The 25,277-nt window shown below is 43.7% G+C and overlaps 1 protein-coding gene and 1 pseudogene across 1 annotated transcript; one reads left to right on the top strand and one right to left on the bottom strand.

The window, feature by feature from the left end:
* Positions 1 to 2,586: 2,586 nt before the first annotated feature.
* On the bottom strand, positions 2,587 to 3,821 carry LOC119366795 (annotated as a pseudogene).
* A 17,950-nt stretch (positions 3,822 to 21,771) lies between these two features.
* Positions 21,772 to 22,790, top strand: LOC119360177 (heptahelical transmembrane protein 4-like). The gene is made up of 2 exons (XM_037625930.1): positions 21,772 to 22,040; positions 22,124 to 22,790. Exons 1-2 carry the CDS (start codon positions 21,772 to 21,774, stop codon positions 22,788 to 22,790), a joined length of 936 nt encoding a protein of 311 aa, XP_037481827.1.
* Positions 22,791 to 25,277: the final 2,487 nt, after the last annotated feature.

Raw genomic sequence — 25,277 nt, 5'->3', positions numbered from 1 at the left:
ACTACACAATAATCCCCTGGAAAAAAACAATACTACACAATAAGCAGGACATAGGGGTTTTATCAATCATGGGCCTGAACTCGGATAATACCACTGTGTCTCCATTGTGACTGATTGTATCTCTTTGGGAATGACCCCTTCTCTATCCTACCCTCTTCATGACTCCATAGTAGATCTTGAAATCTGCGCTGTATGCTTCATTGGCACATGATGCCCACCATGGGCGTCGAGTGGATCATGTCAATGGCCTCATTACAACTCCACTTGTTCTCTAAATTGGGCTTCCACATTGACTATGTCCAAGCCATAGAAATTGTCTTCGATTGCAAAATGTCCACCATGATTCCTTGATCGTTTTCATGACCAATGTCGGCGTCATCAATGTTTACCGACCAAATGCCGAGAGAAATCATCAGAATCTTCATCCTCGCTGCCAAAAGCTGTAAATTTGTCTCTTGTAATTGTTGTTACTGGATCAAGAATCCATTGTTCAGCCTTTTTTCTATGGAAGCCTTGAGCCCTTGACCACCTTCTCCAGTTCACTTCCTCTGTGGCTGGTACACAATAGTGGCTAGTCGGATTTCTTTCGAGATTTTGATAGTTTATTCAATCAGCAGCCAAATTGCATCAGCAGATCATAATCATCCCTCGTTCAAAACTACAAGTTACGAATGCCAAATGTTGGTATTAGACTGTATTCTACTCACCCATTTACAGTAAAAGTGGCAGCGGATTTTGAATTCGACAGCTTAATAGCTTCAGGACTAGTTTTGTTAGGCTAGTGTTGAAGCTATTAAGCTTAGGAATGTAACTGTGGACCCCGCTTGCCTCTCTGCTACAGTTTTTCTCCTTCCAAAAAGTACCAAAACACACGAGCCATTTTTTCCTAATTATCTTCTCTAATTTACCGCACTAACCATTGCAGGCGAGGGTTTCTTGACGTCATAGAGATGAAGTGCAGCAGCTGCTTTTCTAAGACCCGGTCTCACAATGGCCGGATGGAAAAATACTTTTGTTTTGTTGAGAAAACGCAATGCTTGGGTTTCAATCCGTTGATAGAAAGAAGATTTAAAACCGAACAATCCAAGACTAGGCCAAAACAACCACAAACGTAAGACAAGAATACGACCAATGTTAGTACACACACCCTGCATCAGACACCACCAGATAAACCCTGGCATAGAAGCCATCGACACAAACATACATGATAGTAATCTTGGCAATGGAAGCGAAAATCACACCAGATGGCATCATGGACTGCCAGCCTTGCTCCGCCGTCGGTGCCGAGGCCTCGACACTTCCAGACACACCACATGCACCTTGAATGTTGCACCACCGTATCCCACCACATCCCTTGTCTGTCACAACATACGTTAGCATCCGTCAATCGAAACCCGTTGGGTGCCCCAGGCGACCAAGATGACGCGACATTTGATACTCCGCGGTCCACTACACATCCCATCCATGGTAGCATCATTGGGATATTTCAACAACACCTAGGATCTGCCAGAAAGAGCCAAAATGCATGTCAGCAGCGTGCATGTGAACCTAGGGTCAGACCTCCTAGAACAATGCCTCCGTGAAGGAAGCAACCTCGACAACAATGCCATTCTCCGATAAAGCAAGGCAAATCTAGGTTTTCAACTGGAGACTGGATCACGAGGGATGATGATGGAGTAGGGCTCGTCGACAATGCCACTCAGGAGGAAAACATGGCCCGAGAGTGTCCTTGTCATCAACACCAACAAAGGTAGTGCAGGGCTTTTGCCCAGAGTGCCACAGCCACAACTCATGGCTTTGTTGCAACCTCACGAAGAGATAATAGCAAGAACCTACCACCACCCACAACCGTGCCAAAGGAAAAACCTGGATGAACCACCACTCTGCCAACAAAGGCTACCACACGCAGGACATTAGTATCAGCAACGAAGAACCACTGCACCACCCGAAAAGGAGCCGACCGGCCCAGAGGATATGTGCACCAGGAATCCTCGTACTGCTTCAAGAGCCGGCGCACATGGCAAGACCCACGGCTGCAACAAGTCAAACTCCACATCAACTGCGAAGCTGCGCTGAGGCAGACGGTGGTAGACATGGTAATTCCCGGGGGATGATAGGAGTTTTACAAAAATGCTTGCACGGTTCTTCACGTAAAATCAATAGCATAGGACTGAGATGTGCAATACTTAGGGTATATCTGGATGTGCTTTAGAGAAACAAAAGAGGTAATTTTGTGACGCCGTAATTGCATCTTTTCTATCTTTCTTTCATTTCCTTTATTTATTCTAACACTTGACAACCAGACACACAAAGCTCACCGTGATCGATCCACACAAAGCGTGCGCCATCCTGCACGCGGTGGATCGTGGCGACGAGACTACAACATGCCAAGCAACGACTTAGCCGCAACGTGAACTTGCACGTTTCTGGCAGATACAATGCGCCAGTGCAATAGCAAAAGCACTTACACGACTCCAGAAGTGATCATAACCTTGACGTATACAAACTCAACGTGCAAGCAATAATGAAAAGAATACATTTATTGAGGTAAATTTAAATTAACTTAACACACCCCGGGAACTGGTTCTAGAAACAGTTCCTCATCACGAATCTTACCGAAGTTGGTGCTGAAACAGGGTCTCCGAAGGTGCGAGCTTGCTTCAAAGGTAACACATAGCTCGTCGTCGATGCTTTTGCACGACCAACTTTGAGCCCAAAACTCGTGCCACTCCAACGTTTCATGCGCATCCCGTAGCCAAATATGTCCTTAAATGGCCTACTAGGGACGCCTAGCATAGTTTCGGCCGAGCCTTCTGGGATCACCATGGCCGGTGACGGCAAGGTGGCGCGATGGTTTATGAACTGCACGATGCTCTTCATAAGCTTCTTGCTGGTCGCACGTAGGGGGCGTACAAGTGGAAGCCATGGTCCTCACCCTCCGACTCCACCACGGTGAGGCTGCCATCAACCCACCCACACCTGCGCATGCTGCACACAAACTGGCGCCCCCGGTCGCGCAGGGTGTCCTTCTCTGCAACGGCCACAAGCACCCGCCTGCCAGTTAGCAACGCGATCTCCTCGTCCGGAGGATTGATCCGAGGATCATCGTTGCCAGCCCCGCCCGCCGTCACGAACGGCCACAGCTTATCCACCCACACTGGTGGGAACATGGCGTCGCCGTCCAAGACCTTCTCCGCCGGGAGACGCTCGGGCCCCCAGAAGAATGGATGCACCATGACCAACCCCTGGATGTCCATGATGCTGTCATCATGTGTGGCGCGCACGGCCGTGTGGTACACGATGTTGCCGCCAGCGCTGTCGCCGGCGAGGAACGTGCGGCTAGGGTCTGTGTATTTGGCGAGCCAAGGGTCGGACAAGGACGCCACCCACCGCAGCGCGGCCCATGTGTCATCGTAGGACGTTGGGACCGGATATTCCGGCGCCAGACGGTACTCCACGGACACGATGAGCGCCCCTGCGCTGGCGGCGAGGGAAGTGGCGTAACGGTGGTACGTCCGGGAGAAGGCACTCTCCGTGCAGAAGGAACCACCATGGACGTACACAACAAGGGGGAGCCTCGTGCCGGCCTCGGCAGCCTGGGCAGGAAGGAACAGGCGCACGGACACACCGGTGCCCTGGTCGACGACGACGTCCCTCGTCGCCACACCACGGCTGGCGGCCGGGTCCTCCGACGCCGGCACGAATGAGCTCATGAACCGCTCGATCCGGCCGTCCTTGTACTTGCGGATTAATGGGTAGAATTCGTCGTCCACCTCACCGTTGGCATTTTTATGGGAGGGGTAAGTCTTGTTTGCAGGCATGGCGACCTAGGTACGATATGTTGATGCACTTCAACTACGAGTACAAGCTAATAAAAGTCGTCAGAGCTCGATTATGTTTCGGCAGAGGCTTTGTTCTATGGATTTTATAGCGTTTTACTGGACACGTGCTTCTGCACTGTATATCTTTCAATACACAAAGACTTTCTTTTTTGCAATTAATGTACAAAGACTGCCTACTTATGATTGGATACTCTATTTCGTGCTCGAGGACTTAAACGCTGGTCTATATGCAGGCCTCAGGTCGCGCTCGCGTCTCTTCTAGTTGGTTTAGGGTTTGGTTGTTGTATTAGCTAAGTGTTCCAGCCAACAAGTTCATGAATTTTCAACCGAAAGGATACACACACACACAATGTCATAAACCCGCATAGAGCACACACGGCATTACCTTTTGTTGCAAAGGGAGTATTTTTCATAAAGGGCGTAATTATTATCTCAGAATATAACGTCAAGTGGATACAAAGTATGTTGAGTAACACCTGTCCTCTGCATAAATAGGATGTTAGGGCATCTCCAACACGGACGCTCAAACCGCCCGCATACACTGTGCAGTCCGGACGTGTTGTGGCATCCAATGCGGTCCTGTATCGGTCCGCCGAGTGATCCAGACGTACTTTGTCCCGCAAACCAGAGACAAACTAGGAAGGGCTTTCCGGCCGTCCGAACCGCCGCCACGCCCGCTCTTGACCACCCTGGCCCACCCAAATCTCCTCCCATGACCGTGCGTGCTTCCCACCCGAAACAGTCAGCACTGCTCCAAACCGTCATGGCCGCATTCATACCCGGCCAGAGCGGAGGCGACCTGTCACTGGCACCGTCATCTAAGCCACGCGCCGGCCGAGGAAATGCTGCCAGCGCCGCTTCCCGTTGCACGCGGCTGCTCCCCGTTCAAAGGACACCAAGGCCGTCCATCTACCGCCACATTAATGACAAACCATTGTCGAAAAACCTACTCCATCGCCATCCGTCTGTCCTTCTGCCGCCCACCATTGCTATTCGCCCTTTATATAAACTGCAGCCCCGGCCATAGCCGCATTCATCCTCCTATGGTCCCTTCCTCCTCTCGGCACCACTCCTACCATGGCCTAATCGTGCTCAAAAGCTGTCTACGATGGACTGTCGATGGAACAGAAGGAGATGGCCGCCATTTCTACCGGCTAGAAGGCCGACAGGCAGCCAGAGGCCAACAAATTCTCAATGAAGGACACGACCGAGACGAGCCGGCGCCACCCTCGCCTGTGCATTCCACCATGACCATCGGCGAGGCCTGTGCCCATTACATGGACATGGTGCTGGAGGAGTGGGGGGAGCAGTTTCGGGAGGAGCAGCCTGATGCAGCCTACAACCTCCAGCTCCTCCAAGAACACCAGCAGATGGAGGAGAAGCTCGACGCCGGTAGGGTGATGGCGCCAGACGCAGAAGTGTTGGAGCAGGTGGCGCTGCTCGATTCCTACCGCTCCACCCGCTAGATCTGTCTCCGCTAGTATCAGGCAAAATTGGAGGCCGCCTACAAGGAGTTTGGCGAGGCAGCGGACGAGGTGTGGGCCAAGACTGATGAAGTCTGCGGATGCAGAGCTAGAGAGCGCCAAGGCGGAACTGGAGAAGGCAGGGGCAAGTGCTAGAAAACTGGGGCTAAACTGGGGCTCATGGCGGGACACTGGGAACTAGCACCGGCGATCACTTAGATTAGGTTTAGAATATAAGTAAGTCCAAAATTATATCTTCAGAGTCAACGAGCTCCGCTTTTAGTTGAAGTATGTCCGAAATATAATAAATTTCGTCATCTTAATATGAAATCATCTGTATTTTCATGAATCTCTTCTGGTTTATATGCAAATCTGGCTGGTCTACATGAATTTCATCTGGTTAGTTCCAACAATGGTTGAAATGTATGCGGGTTGCGTTGGATCGTGGCCTCCGGGCTCCAGCAACTATGTCATCGGATTAGTCCCGCCTATCCGTGGACAGATGCCAGAGCAAATTTGCGGGTCAGCATTGGAGATGCCCTTAGCACGAATTATGTATGGCTCATTTGGTGACAGACTACCCCATGCAGTTTCTGGACTGTGTGGCATGAACAAACATCAATACATCATATGCAGAGGTAAAACAAAACTATTCTGGACTAAGCGGATTTCTTTCACATAAACCTCGTTTTGTTGCTAGGATTGTTGATGGAGTCATTGTTGTTGGCCTATGGTTGTTGTTATCCACTGGCGCTATGTTAGCCCCCGCATGTTGTTGCTAGATATGGAGGAGCATTCGAAGGAGGATAATGAGATGAAGCATGGTATGCAACACTTCAATGTCAAAGGAAAGCTGGAACCTAGGTACATCGGCACCTTCAAGATCCTAGCTTCTCAAGACTTGCCCCAACAATTTCCGTAAGTACATAGTGCCATCTAGGTGCCCCATCTTTGGAAGTGTCTTCAAGTTCCTTGCAAGCCCAACCTTTTCCAGGACATCGACCACCATACCTTAGGCGTCATCAAGGACCTAACATATCATGGAATCCCAATTAGCATCACCATACTCAAAGTTGCACCATAACATACACAAGACCAAGGTGACCAACCACACAGAAGCATAAACAACATAGTAACGTGAAAGACTACAATGTAGCAAAGTTTCAAAGTAAAATTGTGCTCACAAATGAATATGGTGATATTCTTTTGTTTTGTGGGGGTGGGGGTACTGTCGCACTAGGTGTTTGGCGAGGAAAACATCAATACCATTGTAGAAAAAGGGACCAACACTAATTTTTCTAGTGCAAGAGTTTAGAAAGCATTTATGAAAGCTAATTGTTCATCAAGAAATCTATCATCAATAGGTAATGGGTCATCAAGAATATTTTCTAACCAAGACAAGTTGTCTGCTATGGGGTTCTCAGCTCCTTTACTATCAGTAATATGTAAATCAAATTCTGGTAGCAAGAGAACCCACCTGATGAATCTAGGTTTAGCATCCATATTTTTCATAAGGTACTTAATAGCAGCGTGATAAGTGTGAACAATTACTTTGGAATCAATAATGTAAGATCTGAATTTATCACAAGCAAACACAACTGCTAATTTTTTTTTTTCAGTCATAGCATAATTACTTTGGTCACTGTCTAGAGTTTTACTAGCATAATGGATTACATTTAATTTATTATCAACTCTTTGTCCTAGAACAGCCCCATCAGCATAATCACTAGCATCCACATAATTTCAAAGAGTAGGTTCCAATCAGCTGGTTGAACAATAGGTGCAGATATTAAGGCTTTCTTAAGTATTTCAAAGGCTTCTAAATAATCACTGTCAAAAATGAATGGAACATCTTTTTGCAAAAGATTAGTTAGAGGCCTAGAAATTTTAGAGAAGTCTTTAATGAATCTTCTATAGAAACCAGCATGACCAAGGAAATTTCTTATACCTTTGATATCTTTAGGACATGGCATTTTTTTCAATTGCACCAACTTTAGCTTTGTCAACTTCAATACCTCGTTTGCAGATTTTATGCCCCAAGATAATACCTTCATTAACCATAAGTGACACTTCTCCCAATTCAAGACAAGATTAGTTTCTTCACATCTATGTAAAACTCGATCAAGGTTGCTTAAGCAATCATCAAAAGAAGTTCCATAAACGGAAAAATCATCCATGAAAACGCAACAATCTTTTCACAAAAGACAGAGAATATAGCAGTCATACATCTTTGAAAGGTAGCAGGTGCATTGCATAAACCAAAAGGCATACGTCCATAAGCAAAAGTACCGAAAGGGCATGTAAAAATTGTTTTTTCTTGATCCTCTTGTGACACATGTATTTGGGAGAAACCAGAGTATCCATCTAGAAAGCAAAAATGTGTATGTTTTGATAGTCTTTGTAGCATTTGATAAATAAAAGGTAGAGGATAATGATCTTTCCTAGTAGCTTTGTTTAATTTTCTCAAATCAATTACCATTCTATAACCTGTGATAATTCCTTGTGGAATAAGCTCATTTTTATCATTAGGACCAACATTAATACCTCCCTTCTCAGGGACAATATGAACAGTACTTAGGCATCTACTATCAGCTATATGAAAGATCATACCTGCTTCCATAAGCTTTAATATTCCATTTCTTACTACTTATTTCATCCTTGTATTTAACCTTCGCTGGTGATGAAGAACTGGTTTAGCATCAGGTTCCATACTAATTTTATGCTGACATAGAGTGAGACTAATGCCCTTAAGATCATCAAGAGCATATCCAATAGTTGCACGGTGCTTCCTCGGAGTTTTCAATAATATATTTTCTTCATGCTCTGAAAGGTTAGCACTAATAATAATAGGATATATCTTCTTTTCATCAAGATAAGCATATTTCAGAGTATCAGGTAATTGTTTAAGCTCAAACACAGAATAACCCTTGGGTGGAAGAGGATCTCCAAGCGTCTCAACAGGTAAATTTTGTTTCAAAACAGGCATTTATTTAAATAATATCTCATCTATTTCATTTATTTCATTCATAAGCATATCATTTTCTTGCTCTAGCAAATATTGTTCTAACGGATCAGTAGGAGGCACGACAATTGAAGCAAGGCCAGTAATTTCATCCTTACTAGGTAATTCTCTATCACGAGGTTGTCTACGGAATTTGGAGAAATTAAACTCATGAGACACGTCACCAAAACTTACACTAATAGTTTCTTTCTCACAATCTATTTTAGCATTCACCGTATTCAAGAAAGGTATACCAAATATAATGGGACAAAAATCATCTTGTGGAGAACCAAGATGTAGAAAATCGGTAGGGTATTTTATCTTCCCACACAAGACTTCAACAATCCCAAGTGGTGTTATAGTATCTCTATTTGTAATTTTGATAGTAACATCAATATCTTTCTATCTCAACAGGTGCAATATCATTCATAATTTCTTGATATAAAGTAAACGGGATAGCACTCACACTAGCACCCAAATCACATAATCCATGATAAAAAATCTCCTATTTTAATAGAGACAATAGGCATGCCAGCAACAGGTCTATGTTTATGTTTTAATCAAGTTTGGTAATTCTAGTAGCTTCAGTACAGAAATAAATAACATGCCCATCAATATTTTCAACTAAGAGATCTTTAACAATAGCAACATTAGGTTCAAATTTAATTTGTTTGGGGTGTAGATGTTCTTATATAACTTTTATTAACCATGATTGAATCTTTAGCATGTTCTTTTATCCTAATAGGAGAAGGCGGTTTCTCAATGTAAGCAGTAGGAATAACTGGATCAACATTATAAGTAATAGCTTTTTCTCTAGCTTCAACGGGTTCTACTATTTTTACTTCAATGAGAGGATGATATTTAAACCACTTATCCTTGGGGAGATCAACATGAGCAGAAAATGATTCATAGAGAGAAGCTACTATATCAGAGTCAAGTCCATATTTAGTACTAAAATTATGAAAAGCATCGGTATCCATAAAAGTTTTAACACAATCAAATTCAATCTTTATACCTGACTCCTTTCCTTCGTCGAGTTCCCAATCTTCAGAGTTGCATTTAATTCTTTCCAAAAGATCCCATCTAAATTCAGTAGTTTTTTTTACAAAAGAACCAGTACAGGATGTATCAAGCATGGATTGATCAATAGGAGAAAGTCGAGCATAAAAAATCTGAAAAATCATTTCTCTTGAGAGCTCATGATTGGGGCATGAATATAACATTGAATTAAGCCTCCCCCAAAATTGAGCGATACTATCTCCTTCACGAGGCCAAAATATATATATATAATTCCGATCACGATGAACCAGATGCATAGGATAAAACTTCTGATGAAATTCCAATTCCAATCGGTTGTAAATCCAAGCCCCAAAATCATCACATAGCCTATACCATCTCAATGCATTTCCTTCAAAGATAAAGTGAATACCTTCTTCTTGATTTCATCTTCGGATAAACCTGGAAGCTTAAATAATCCACAAACTTCATCCACATAGATTAGATGCATATCAGGACGTAGTGTTCCATCTCCTGCATTAGGATTACCTCACAGTTTCTCTATCATACCCGAAGGAATATCATAATAAATATTTTCAGTAGGTCTAGTCGGTTGAGGAGCAAATCTTTGTTCTTCCGGTCAAGGTGAAGATACCCCAAACAAACGCCTCAACGGATTATTCTCCACAGTGACAAGTGACAATAATTTTCAGCAGGTAATATAAATGTTTCTTTACCAAATTCCACTCACCAAAGGCGCTTCACTCCCCGGAAACGGCGCCATAAAAGAGTCTTGATGACCCACATGTGTAGGGCATCAATCGTAGTCCTTTCGACAAGTAAGAGTGTCAAACCTAACATAGGAGTAGAAGGAAGTGACAAGAGATTTTCAACAAGGTATTTTCTGTAAGCACTGAAATTATCGGTAACAATTAGTTTGGTTGTAAGATAATTCGTCATGGGTAACAAGTAACAAGTATAACAAAAGTTTGGTAGTAAGATAATTTGTAACGGGTAACAGGTACCAAGTATAACAAAAGTGCAGCAAGGTGGCCCAATCCCTTTTTGTATCAAAGGATAAGCCTGGACGAACTCTTATATAAAGCAAAGCGCTCCCGAGGACACATGAGAATTATTGTCAAGCTAGTTTTCATCATGCTCATATGGTTCGCGGTCGTTACTTTGATAATTTGATTTGTGGGTGGACCTATGCTTGGGTGTTGTTCTTACTTGGAAAAGCCTCCCACTTATGATTAAACCATCTCGGAAGCATTCTCAACTATGAAAGAAGAATTAAGATAAATCTAACCATAGCATGAAACATGTGGATCCAAATCAGCCTCTTACGAAGCAATGCATAAACTAGGGTTTTAGCTTATCTCACTCTAGTAGCACATCATCTACTTGCTACTTCACAATGCCTTCCCCTAGGACCAAATCTTGGTGAAGTATCATGTAGTCGACATTCACATAACACCACTAGAGGAAAAACAACATACATCTCATCAAAATATTGAACCAATACCAAATTCACATGATTCCCATGTCCTCGGAAACAAACGTAACTACTGACAAAGCATGTTCATGTTCAAGATCAGAGGGGTAATAAATATCATTAAGGATTTGAACATATGATCTTCCACCAAATAAACCAACTAGCATCAACTACAAGGAGTAACCAACAGTAATAGCAACCCACAAGTACCAATCTGAGGTTCTGAGGCAAAGATTGAATACAAGAGATGAACTAGGGTTTGAGAGGAGATGGTGCTGGTGAAGATGTTGATGAAGATTGACCCTCCGACGATGAGAGGATCATTGGTGATGGCGAAGGCTTCGTTTCCCACTATCGGAGGGAAGTTTCCCCGACAGAATTGCTCTACCGAAGTCGTAGATTGCTTCTGCCCAGGTTCTGCCTCGAGACGGCGGCGCTTCGTCACCAAAGCCTCCTTATTATTTTTTCTAGGTCAAAACCTTTCATATAATAGAAGATGGACACTGGGGGCTGGCCAGGGGGCCCATAAGCTCGGGAGGCGCACCATGGGTGGTAGGGTGCGCCCCCTAGGCTTATGGCAACCTAGTGGGTCCCTTTCTGTTATTTCTTCGCCCAATTTATTTATATATTCCAAAAAAATTCTCCATAAAGTGTCTGGACATTTGGAGTTGGGCAGAATTGGTATATCAGATTTGCTCCTTTCTAGTCCAGAGTTCCAGCTGCCGGCATTCTCCCTCTTCATGTAAAACTGTAAGATAAGAGAGAAAAGGCATAAGAATTGTATCGTAATGTGAAATAACAGCCAACAGTGCAATAAATATGAACATAAAAACATGATGCAAAATGGACGTATCACTAGATGCCGAGCTCATGAGTGACTTTTTTAGCTATCTAGTGCAATGCTCGAACCTAGAGAAAGAGAAATCACAAGCAAGATGATAACAATCATCAAAAAATGTCGCCGCCGCACCTGCAGATTTTCCTCCATTCTTCTTGGTCTTCGTGACCTTCAAGTTATCAGAGTGAATCACGAGACGGTTGCAACCCACCCTTTCTGCAAGAGAAAGCCCAAATCCGAGAGCCAAATATCCAGCCATTAAACCATTCATAAACCAGTCGATTCGTCGATTACCTCTTGAATGAACTTGCCTTTATCATCCCACAGGATCGCGCAAACAATACCTTTAAGAGAGAAAAGGCATAAGAATTGTATCATGATGCGGATGCATCATTGGATCCACATTTAGTTTGACAAAGTCCCTTGGAGGCCTGGTCCAACTCTCTTTTTTATGGAAGCATTCGTGGAAGAATCAATAACAGAAGTGGTCATGAGTTCGGGAACCCCATAGATATGTGGATAGCACTTTGAACTTTCTAGTCATGGACCAACTTACATATTTTCCACCATAAGTACCAACCCGTCATAGCAATCATCTTTCGGACATTGTGATCTCCCATCACAGATCAATCCAGATCTGTTAAAGGGAGTCGGAATTCTAGAACCGCCTCCCCAACAAGATCAATTTCGCAAGCACGATTAATAACATCGTCCAGCCCCAACCTATTCCAAGCTTCTCTAGCTTTTTGCAAAGAAATAACACATGCTTTGTATCTTCTGGATCCAAGCAGCATGACGGGCATTGAGCGAGGTTTTCAAATGTATATGTGCAAGTGTAACATGACATGGGAGTGTACCATGCAATGTACGCCACATAAAAATCTTATACTTTGTCAGCCTCGATAGCCTCCAAATCTTGCACCAAATAGGTTTATAAGTGGTTCATCCCCTACCATTTGTATGTCTTAGTTTCATACCATGTTGATGATCCCATTCCATGAAATATGCAGACTGGACTGAAAATAAAGTGTTTTTCTTAAAATTCCAGGTGACAAAATCTTGCATGGCATGCTGAGGGAAAGGTATTGCGAGACCCATTTGTGCATCAATAGGACACGAGGTTTTTCTAACTAGATCTTCATCATAGTTATTAGAAACTAGATTAATAAGGTTGGCCACCCGGGATAACAAATGACACCCTTTCGAACAGATAGTTTTCCTAGTGGAACGATTTGGAATCCATGCGACCTCCCAAATACCAATATTTCAGCCATTTCCAGCATGCCAAATATATATTTTCTTCATAGAATTCACACCCGCCAAAATACTTTTACAAGTAAATGAGCATCCCTTTTTTAGTTTGCGTTCAATAAATCCCCATCAGGAAAATAATTGACTCTCGAGACATTAGCACATAGAGTTAGGGTCCTCAATCAGACGACAGGCTGCTATGCCAACATCGCTAGATTGAAACAATGGATATCCCTAAAACCCATCTCTCATTGATTTTTTGGGACACATATTTTCCACCAAGCAATCAAATACATTCTTCTCTGGTTATCCTCATCTCCCCACAAACAATTGTGCCATTGTTCAATAATTCCTTTACATTTCTTAGAACTTTTAAAGACGGATATTGTGTAGGTCGGTATGGCTTGGACAACAGACTTGAGGAGGATCTCCATCCTTCCAACGGATATTTTTTTGTTCCAACCACTAATATTCATGACAATGCAATCAATCAGGTATTGTAAGCTATCAAATGTATCCATTCCTACATTGACAGGCAAGCCTTAATATTTATCATTAACTGCTTCCATCATGATAATCAGATTTACACATGTGCACTCTCACCTCACCCCTTGTATTTGGGCTGAAAAAATACTAGATTTATCAACACGGACCAATTTTCCCAAAAGTGGCACAGTAGGAGTCCAAAATTGACTACAATGTCTGAACATTATGCATATTTTCCTTCATGGGGATCAATGAGTCATCAGCAAAGATAAGATTGGTGATCGGAGGTGCATCTCTACAATGCTTCACACCCAAGATATTACCACTCTCCTCCGCGTGCGTCAAGAGTGTCGTCAAGCCCTTCGTCCAAAGCCAGAAAAGATAGGGAGAAAGAAGATAGCCCTGCCATAAGCGCCTCGCCAGTTTAAAACTGTCACTTTCTTCTACATTGAATCTGGCCCGGTATTCAACAGTGGATACACATTGCATACCCAATTCTTTCCAAAAGATCCCATCTAAATTCAGTAGTTTTTTTTTACAAAAGAACAAGTACAGGATGTATCAAGCATGGATTGATCAATAGGAGAAAGTCGAGCATAAAAAATCTGAAAATCATTTCTCTTGAGAGATCATGATTGGGGCATGAATATAACATTGAATTAAGCCTCCCCCAAAATTGAGCGATACTATCTCCTTCACGAGGCCAAAAAATATATATATAATTCCGATCACGATGAACCAGATGCATTGGATAAAACTTCTGATGAAATTCCAATTCCAATCGGTTGTAAATCCAAGCCCCAAAATCATCACATAGCCTATACCATCTCAATGCATTTCCTTCAAAGATAAAGTGAATACCTTCTTCTTGATTTCATCTTCGGATAAACCTGGAAGCTTAAATAATCCACAAACTTCATCCACATAAATTAGATGCATATCAGGACGTAGTGTTCCATCTCCTGCATTAGGATTACCTCACAGTTTCTCTATCATACCCGAAGGAATATCATAATAAATATTTTCAGTAGGTCTAGTCGGTTGAGGAGCAAATCTTTGTTCTTCCGGTCAAGGTGAAGATACCCCAAACAAACGCCTCAACGGATTATTCTCCACAGTGACAAGTGACAATAATTTTCAGCAGGTAATATAAATGTTTCTTTACCAAATTCCACTCACCAAAGGCGCTTCACTCCCCGGAAACGGCGCCATAAAAGAGTCTTGATGACCCACATGTGTAGGGCATCAATCGTAGTCCTTTCGACAAGTAAGAGTGTCAAACCTAACATAGGAGTAGAAGGAAGTGACAAGAGATTTTCAACAAGGTATTTTCTGTAAGCACTGAAATTATCGGTAACAATTAGTTTGGTTGTAAGATAATTCGTCATGGGTAACAAGTAACAAGTATAACAAAAGTTTGGTAGTAAGATAATTTGTAACGGGTAACAGGTACCAAGTATAACAAAAGTGCAGCAAGGTGGCCCAATCCCTTTTTGTATCAAAGGATAAGCCTGGACGAACTCTTATATAAAGCAAAGCGCTCCCGAGGACACATGAGAATTATTGTCAAGCTAGTTTTCATCATGCTCATATGATTCGCGGTCGTTACTTTGATAATTTGATTTGTGGGTGGACCTATGCTTGGGTGTTGTTCTTACTTGGAAAAGCCTCCCACTTATGATTAAACCATCTCGGAAGCATTCTCAACTATGAAAGAAGAATTAAGATAAATCTAACCATAGCATGAAACATGTGGATCCAAATCAGCCTCTTACGAAGCAATGCATAAACTAGGGTTTTAGCTTATGTCACTCTAGTAGCACATCATCTACTTGCTACTTCACAATGCCTTCCCCTAGGACCAAATCTTGGTGAAGTATCATGTAGTCGACATTCACATAACACCACTAGAGGAAAAACAACATACATCTCATCAAAATATTGAACCAATACCAAATTCACATGATTCCCATGTCCTCAGAAACAAACGTAACTACTGACAAAGCATGTTCATGTTCAAGATCAGAGGGGTAATAAATATCATTAAGGATTTGAACATATGATCTTCCACCAAATAAACCAACTAGCATCAACTACAAGGAGTAACCAACAGTAATAGCAACCCACAAGTACCAATCTGAGGTTCTGAGGCAAAGATTGAATACAAGAGATGAACTAGGGTTTGAGAGGAGATGGTGCTGGTGAAGATGTTGATGAAGATTGACCCTCCGACGATGAGAGGATCATTGGTGATGGCGAAGGCTTCGTTTCCCACTCTCGGAGGGAAGTTTCCCCGACAGAATTGCTCAACCGAAGTCGTAGTTTGCTTCTGCCCAGGTTCTGCCTCGAGACGGCGGCGCTTCGTCACCAAAGCCTCCTTATTATTTTTTCTAGGTCAAAACCTTTCATATAATAGAAGATGGACACTGGGGGCTGGCCAGGGGGCCCATAAGCTCGGGAGGCGCACCATGGGTGGTAGGGTGCGCCCCCTAGGCTTATGGCAACCTAGTGGGTCCCTTTCTGTTATTTCTTCGCCCAATTTATTTATATATTCCAAAAAAATTCTCCATAAAGTGTCTGGACATTTGGAGTTGGGCAGAATTGGTATATCAGATTTGCTCCTTTCTAGTCCAGAGTTCCAGCTGCCGGCATTCTCCCTCTTCATGTAAAACTGTAAGATAAGAGAGAAAAGGCATAAGAATTGTATCATAATGTGAAATAACAGTCAACAGTGCAATAAATATGAACATAAAAACATGATGCAAAATGGACGTATCACTAGATGCCGAGCTCATGAGTGACTTTTTTAGCTATCTAGTGCAATGCTCGAACCTAGAGAAAGAGAAATCACAAGCAAGATGATAACAATCATCAAAAAATGTCGCCGCCGCACCTGCAGATTTTCCTCCATTCTTCTTGGTCTTAGTGACCTTCAAGTTATCAGAGTGAATCACGAGACGGTTGCAACCCACCCTTTCTGCAAGAGAAAGCCCAAATCCGAGAGCCAAATATCCAGCCATTAAACCATTCATAAACCAGTCGATTCGTCGATTACCTCTTGAATGAACTTGCTTTTATCATCCCACAGGATCGCGCAAACAGTACCTTTAAGAGAGAAAAGGCATAAGAATTGTATCATGATGCGGATGCATCATTAGATCCACATTTAGTTTGACAAAGTCCGTTGGAGGCCTGGTCCAACTCTCTTTTTTATGGAAGCATTAGGGGAAGAATCAATAACAGAAGTGGTCATGAGTTCGGGAACCCCATAGATATGTGGATAGCACTTTGAACTTTCTAGTCATGGACCAACTTACATATTTTCCACCATAAGTACCAACCCGTCATAGCAATCATCTTTCGGACATTGTGATCTCCCATCACAGATCAATCCAGATCTGTTAAAGGGAGTCGGAATTCTAGAACCGCCTCCCCAACAAGATCAATTTCGCAAGCACGATTAATAACATCGTCCAGCCCCAACCTATTCCAAGCTTCTCTAGCTTTTTGCAAAGAAATAACACATGCTTTGTATCTTCTGGATCCAAGCAGCATGACGGGCATTGAGCGAGGTTTTCAAATGTATATGTGCAAGTGTAACATGACATGGGAGTGTACCATGCAATGTACGCCACATAAAAATCTTATACTTTGTCAGCCTCGATAGCCTCCAAATCTTGCACCAAATAGGTTTATAAGTGGTTCATCCCCTACCATTTGTATGTCTTAGTTTCATACCATGTTGATGATCCCATTCCATGAAATATGCAGACTGGACTGAAAATAAAGTGTTTTTCTTAAAATTCCAGGTGACAAAATCTTGCATGGCATGCTGAGGGAAAGGTATTGCGAGAACCATTTGTGCATCAATAGGACACGAGGTTTTTCTAACTAGATCTTCATCATAGTTATTAGAAACTGGATTAATAAGGTTTGCCACCCGGGATAACAAATGACACCCTTTCGAACAGATAGTTTTCCTAGTGGAACGATTTGGAATCCATGCGACCTCCCAAATACCAATATTTCGGCCATTTCCAGCATGCCAAATATATATTTTCTTCATAGAATTCACACCCGCCAAAATACTTTTACAAGTAAATGAGCATCCCTTTTTTAGTTTGCGTTCAATAAATCCCCATCAGGAAAATAATTGACTCTCGAGACATTAGCACATAGAGTTAGGGTCCTCAATCAGACGACAGGCTGCTATGCCAACATCGCTAGATTGAAACAATGGATATCCCTAAAACCCATCTCTCATTGATTTTTTGGGACACATATTTTCCACCAAGCAATCAAATACATTCTTCTCTGGTTATCCTCATCTCCCCACAAACAATTGTGCCATTGTTCAATAATTCCTTTACATTTCTTAGAACTTTTAAAGACGGATATTGTGTAGGTCGGTATGGCTTGGACAACAGACTTGAGGAGGATCTCCATCCTTCCAACGGATATTTTTTTGTTCCAACCACTAATATTCATGACAATGCAATCAATCAGGTATTGTAAGCTGTCAAATGTATCCATTCCTACATTGACAGGCAAGCCTTAATATTTATCATTAACTGCTTCCATCATGATAATCAGATTTACACATGTGCACTCTCACCTCACCCCTTGTATTTGGGCTGAAAAAATACTAGATTTATCAACACGGACCAATTTTCCCAAAAGTGGCACAGTAGGAGTCCAAAATTGACTACAACGTCTGAACATTATGCATATTTTCCTTCATGGGGATCAATGAGTCATCAGCAAAGATAAGATTGGTGATCGGAGGTGCATCTCTACAATGCTTCACAACCAAGATATTACCACTCTCCTCCGCGTGCGTCAAGAGTGTCGTCAAGCCCTTCGTCCAAAGCCAGAAAAGATAGGGAGAGAGAAGATAGCCCTGCCGTAAGCGCCTCGCCAGTTTAAAACTGTCACTTTCTTCTACATTGAATCTGGCCCGGTATTCAACAGTGGATACACATTGCATACCCAGTTCTCTCGAAAGCCAAGTTTTAGAACAATCTCCCCAAGGAAAGACCACTCAACACAGTCATAAGTTGTATGCATATTTTGTTTTACAGCGCACAAACCCTCTTTACCTTCTCTCTTATTCTTTATTGTACGAAAGCAAACATAAGCCACTAAGACATTATCCATAATCATTCTTCTGGGAACTAAAGCAATGTGACTTGGTAATTTTTGGAAGAAAATCCTTCAAACGAATTCCCACCATTTTCCAATAACCTCATACACCACATTACATAAGCTGATAGGTCTAAGTTGGCAAACCTTTTCCAGAGAATTAACCATGGGGGTAATCACAATTGCATTATCATCCACCCAGGAGGGATAGTACATGTATTTACTGCCTGAAGAATCTCCTCAACCAGATCATCCCCTAACATGGACCAAAATCTTGCAAGTGCGACACTTGTTGTAAGCTGGGAATTTTAGTGGGACTTCTTTCAACCCACGGGAGGGACGGGTGGGTTTATTTGTGCCTTTTTGGGTAGATTTTTTTAAAAAGGTTTTATCTCTTGCATCATGAGTTCAAATCATGAACCATTTTTGCTATTGCGTTTCACATGGAAGCACGATTGAATTTTTCACCCGACATAGCACAACTATACTTCACATGAAACAAAAAACCAAGAGGCGCAAAAAAGGGTACCAAAGAAACTAGAAACCGAGAAAAAACATGAAAAAACCAACAAAACAGAAGAAAAAAAACTTTCTGGGAGAAGCGCCCAGCAGACTCCATGTGATCACGCATGAGTGTGCTATGTGGCTGCGCTGGAGCGCTCAGTTTCAGGGAAAGTTTCAACTGGTTGAGCCGCAAGGGGTAACCCCGATTAGTTGCTCGTGAGACATGGAGGGTCGAGGGGAGGTTGGTGGGCGTCATACAAGGTACAATTCCCAACTCCCCTATACTAGTAATGACAGTGTGAAGACGTGATACCATTGCTTGAATGAGTCAAACAACCTAGTACTCACATGTGATCTTGACGTTTGCAACTTTCCATTAACTAATGAGCAGATTAGAGATAGACTAATGCTGAATCCCCTGAAGGATGGCAGATGATACTACATATCAAATTTAATTGCTGTAATATGTTTTAATTGCTCGGCGCTCATCATCCAAAAAAGATAAAAGGCACGGTGTTATAGTTGCTGGTTCTAATGGTTCTTAGTTTGACAGGTCCCTTGGCTATGGCAGTGGTTTGACGCCATAATGAGGTTGTTCAGTTAGTTAGGCGTTCGTGAGTTGACTATATCTACATGTTCCTGCTTTTGTAAGATAGTGATATGATATTTAATTTTGCCTCCCAAAAGGACGGCAACTGATATACTACATATCATAATTAATAGCCATGATATTTAATTTTGCTTCCCAAAAGAAAACTCACGACGATTCCGATCACCTAACTTCTCTCTAGAAGTCTCTAATTTTCAGTTCTTATGGTGTGGACAAGGTGACTTTATTTTTTGAGGCCGGCAGAGCCACGTTGTGCACCCGCATCCGTGAGGCCGATTACTAAATTCCACGCTCCCGCATGTGGCCTATGATTGAATGGAATAGATCATTGTAGGCGTCCGCACATTTTCACATTGACAAAACAATGGTGGGTGTTTTTAAAGAATATTGTCTTTTTTTTGAATTTTCAACGGGGGGGAGTTTACCCCACCTGAATATTGTCTTCCTACTCGAAGTTTTTAAAAAAGAATATTGTCTTACAAACATCTGAATTTATTTCCATATATTTATGTTATCATCGCTCGATATACAGGGGGATGATTACTCCCTCGGTGACTTTTCAGCTTGCAAATAAAAAAATCAAAGTCAAACTTCATAAAGTTTAACCAACTTTACAGAAAAAATATCAACATCCATGATACAAAATCAATATCATTAGATGCATTACGAAATTAATTTGAATAAATGTTGATGTTTTCCTATATTTTAGCAAACTATTTGAGATTGAATTCAAACAAGTTTTATATGCTGAGTAAAAAGAAACAAAAGTAGTACAAACATGCTCAAGGTATTCAAAGTTGTCTAAATTGCATATACAATACTAACAGCCAGTAGTAGAAACACATCATCCATCTAACGGCTTAGTTGTAGCACGTGCATGTAGGAGTGACAGAACAAACACGATCATCTCACGGAAAAACAAAGAGCAAGCACCTATTCTTCAGAGAAAGAAGCACATATCGCATAAGCAAATGAACACCCTGTATCACACCACGGTCATACTTATGAATTGAACACCAGGAAATAAGAAAATGCCGTAATAGCACCGATGCAGTGGCACAGGTGCCAACGCCACGGCGAACAATCAGACACACAGCGAGCCGGCTGTTACCCTCCTCTTGGGCTCCTTCTGGTCTGTCCGAGGAGATCCGGTGTGTCTGCCCCTGGCAGGCGACTCGGTGATGGCTGAACCTAGGCTGAAGGTACGATGGAGGAAGCAAGCGATCAAGAAAAAACTGCTGGCTTCCGGGCCAAGGATCGACTGCGAGTTGACTAGCTTAAATTGCAAGGATTTTTCTTTAATATTGGCTGATGGACTAGGAATAACCACTTTCTTTCTTTATTAAATAGGTATAGATACTTTCTTCGCCCGAAATTAGTTAACACCCAAATAAATGTTTCTAGAATTATTTCAATGCTTGATACTTCATCCATAATTAGGTGATGCTCAAAAAGATGCATCTAGCACCGAAATGGCTATACATCCGTTTGAGCGCCAAATAATTTCGGACGAAGAGAGTATACCCTCTGTATTAAAATATAAGACATTTTCTAACACTATGATAGTGTCCAAAAACACGTCTTATATGTTGAAACAGAGGGAGTAATAGATAGATAGATTGAGTTGGATGGATCGATCCTGCAAGCGAATTAAAAAAAACTGCTGGCTTCCGGGGCAAGGATGGACTGCGAGTTGACTACCTTAAATTTCAACTAGTTTTCTTTAAAACTGGTTGATGGACCAGGAATAATAACTTTCTTTCTTTATTAATAAATAGGTATAGATAGATAACACTTTCTCCGTCCGAAATCAGTTGACCCTCAAGCAAATGTATCTAGACTTAATTTAGTGCTTGATACTTCATCCATAATTTGGTGGCGCTCAAACAGATGTATCAAGCACTAAAATGGCTAAGTAAGCATCAACTAATTTCGGATTAAAGGAGTGTACCCTCTATATAAAAATATAAGAAGTTTTCTAATAATATGACAGTGTCAAAGGAAGTCTTCTATGTTGATACAGGGGGAGTAATAGATAGATAGATTGAATTGGATGCGTTGACCACCTTAATTCTCTCTGGACTGGAGTTGTCCGACAGTAGACTACAAAAGAGCATATATTCTCGGCAGGCTCTAGGACAGAATGGCTTCCAAGACGGCGGCCACCATGGGGAACGGCGGCGGCGTCCATGCCGATCAAGCTGTTGCATTGAAAAACAAAGGCAGCCCCACCTGCAGTGACGTGGCGAAGCCGAGCTGCAAGCATAGGTACGAGCTCGTCTGCTACGATGCGCTCCCGGCCTTCTTGAAGCACGACGAATTCATCCTCGATCACTACCGCAGCGAATGGCCCGTCAAGCAGGCGATCCTCAGCGCCTTCGCCCTCCACAACGAGACGATCAACGTCTGGACGTAGGTTCTGTGAGCCTTCCCTAATGTCACACTCGATCAAAATATTTCTCATGTCACGTGTACTCTTCAACGAAACCCCGCAGGCATTTGATCGGCTTCTTCATCTTCCTCGCGCTCACCATGTCCGTCTGGTCGGGGGAGCACGGCCCGGTCACGCGGTGGCCGTTCTACACGTACCTGTGCGGCGCCATGTTCTGCCTGCTGATGAGCAGCGGTTGCCATCTGCTGGCGTGCCACTCGGAGCATGCCACCTACGTGCTGCTCCGGCTCGACTACGCCGGCATCACCGGCCTTATCGTCACCTCCTTCTACCCGGTCGTCTACTACACCTTCCTCTGTGACCCCTTCTCCCGTACACTCTACCTTGGCTCCATCACCATCTGCGGCGCGGCCGCTGTGGCTGTCTCGCTGCTGCCGGTCTTCCAGGCACCTGATCTGCGGTGGGCGCGCGCTGCGCTATTCGCGTGCATGGGCGCGTCCGGCATCGTGCCCATCGTGCACAAGATGCTCATGTTCCATGCACGACCCGAGGCGGTGCTCACGACTGGTTACGAGGTGGTCATGGGGGCGTTCTACCTTGCCGGCGTGTTGGTTTACGCCACAAGGATGCCGGAGAGGTTTATGCCAGGAATGTTTGACCTCGTCGGGCATAGCCACCAGCTGTTCCACGTGCTAGTCATTGCCGGCGCTTACGCGCACTACCATGCTGGCCTGGTTTACTTGAGTTGGCGGGACAGGGACCAATGCTGAGCTGACTGCTGTCGAGTGGACAAGAGCAGTTCCGGTGCTACAAGATTTGTGATCATGTTAGTTTTTACTGTGCTGCAAAGTTGTGCTAGCACCAGAAAAAAAATCATCAAATTTCATATGTTTATATTAATGGTGAATGGACTTTGGCATAACTCTTTGCTTGTAGACAATAATTTTCACAAGGAGATATTGGTTCATATAGAATTTCAATGAATAAACAGTATATATATTAGTAGTGTTTCAACTTCACCATTTTATCACTTCAAATTACATCAATAGAGGCTGTGGGATATGAGACGTAATCTCAGAATTGAGAGGATTTGGAATGCACTCATTGTAAGCTTAAGCTTGGAAATAAATCACTGCAGGAGCCAAGAGGTCGAGACCGGTAAGGAGGAACTTGTTTGGATGATATGTCCAAAGAGGTCGAGAGCGGTAAGGTGGAACTTGTTTGGATGATATGTGGGAGTGTTATCTCGGATGTCCTCACTGCAGACAAAGCACACCTTGCCCAAGATGCCAGTGCTTGCACCGTCATATCGCTTGAGTGATGGCCCTCACATGGGCTCATCCAGCGTGCGGTGGCTAGGTTAAGTGGTGAGAGCGCCGGCATGAGTTGAAGTCGAGGGTGGCAATGGCCTTCACGATCTGGTCCAAATCTGCTATAACTCACTGCTTGGGATGACGATATGGTGTGGTGCTTCTAGCTTCGTCGTGGGGTGTGTGGAGATTTGTCTCTGGTGAATCTCGCAGAATTCGGTCTGTGTTTGAATTTGATTTATCAGGGTTTTTTTCGTCTATGCTCGTGTATCTACATGTCGGTATTAGAATTGTCCACATGAACAGTTTTCTCCTTATATGCCATTGATGTAGTTCGAAGTCGGCAAATGAAGGCGGCACCACAGATCAACAACAATTGTTTGATGGTGCTTCTCGACTATCTGGTCTCGAGCTTCGCATCAAGAATCCTTAGGTCTGACCTTAGTTTGTTGTACCTAGCAGCAATGGTGTTTACACTCGGTTTCCTTCTTCGAGGCATTGCTTGGAGTTTTCCTTGAATTGATCTTCGGGGTGAAATCCCATGATTTGGCCTTCAATGATTAATCCCAGCAACGATGACGCGGGGGCATCGTTCCTTTCTAGGGATGCTGATCTTGAAAAACCTCCCCCGCTGTTATTGTTGTTCTTTCCTCTTGTTGCGTACCACCGATAGCTTGAGCGTGACTTTTTTAGCCATATTATTTTTCTTTTTTATGATATTTTAACTGTTTGCAGCCTCGATGTCTTTGTTAGGTCTTAATTAATATCATTTATGTGTACAATTTGTAGATTTTAGTGTCTTACTCTGTATGCACTCTCGGAAATCAAGAAATTTAAAGAAATACACCGTGGGAAGAAATTCTGCAGGTTAAACTAAAAACTAATAATATGAAATGTAGTCTGAAGTTCGGCCTACCGCGTCCAGGGAATGGAACCGGCCGCGCGGCACCGGTCGTCGGCGCCCAAAGACCGCCAGTGGGTGGCGCCACTATGGCCGGTACGGCTGGCCGCGGGGTTGCTGCGGCTGGAGTTCGGCCTACCGCGCCAGTGATGATGATGCTTGCTGCGGGGCGGGGTGGATTTAGGCCGCCCGTGCCGACCCATGGGGCTGTCGCGGGCCGGGGTGCCCCGACCCCAAGGCCGCCTCCTCCTGCTGCTAATGGCCAGCGTCCGGTGGCGACTCAGGCAAGAGCTAGACCGCCGCACTTCGTGGCAAGGCAGGCGAATAACTCGACGACCCGGTTTTGCAGCAGGCACAGGCGCCGCAGGTCTCTGCTAATGTGGATGTTCACTCGGCACCTCGTGGGCAGTGGGGTGACGATGGTTATAATGTGTATGGAGATGGACACCACCGGGGATCCTCGTCTACGGGTGGTGGACGGGGGTATGCCTGGCAGAGCGATGGTTCGGCCGAGAGGCCTTTCTTGGGGCCGACAGGCGGTTTTGTCGAAGGGGCTTCTGGACCGGCTCATCGTAACCGAGGCGGTTTTTGTGGCAATCGTGGTGGCCGCGGTGGCCGAGGGGGTCGTTACCGTCCAAGGCAGCATCATGTTACCGTTGATGAGACGGTGGTCGACGCTGTTACTGAGGAGACAGGGCTGTCTTGCCAGGCTAGGGAAGTGGTGACGGAACTGGCGGCTGTGGAGGTTCTTGATGCGGTTGAGGCCCAGCCTATGTCGGTGGAGGCTTCTGATAGAACTGAGATGGACAGGGCTGCAAAGTTTGCAAGGAAAAAGGAAAGAATGCTTTGTTATCGATGTGGTGATAAGGGCCATTTTATTGCTGAATGTGTGGCGATTTTATGTGATACTTGTGGTAAGCCTGCACACGAGTCTGGGGCTTGTCCGCGGTTGCGGGAGCAGACACCGAGCCTTATGACGTATGGTGTCTTCTATTCTGAGCTCGCGTTTTTTGAGTCGCCGACTGAGAGGGAGGTTCCTCAAGAGG

Source organism: Triticum dicoccoides, chromosome 2B, assembly GCF_002162155.2.
Source record: "Triticum dicoccoides isolate Atlit2015 ecotype Zavitan chromosome 2B, WEW_v2.0, whole genome shotgun sequence".
NCBI lineage: Eukaryota > Viridiplantae > Streptophyta > Magnoliopsida > Poales > Poaceae > Triticum > Triticum dicoccoides.
The sequence above is the reverse complement of the archived record's forward strand: the minus strand, read 5'-3'. Positions and strand labels throughout refer to the sequence as shown.

Bases quoted from the DNA above. Each gene is read 5' to 3' on its own strand.
- LOC119360177 (XM_037625930.1), top strand. From the start codon at position 21,772: ATGGCTTCCAAGACGGCGGCCACCATGGGGAACGGCGGCGGCGTCCAT. The intron at 22,041-22,123 runs GTAGGTTCTGTG...GAAACCCCGCAG, and splicing joins GAGACGATCAACGTCTGGAC to GCATTTGATCGGCTTCTTCA.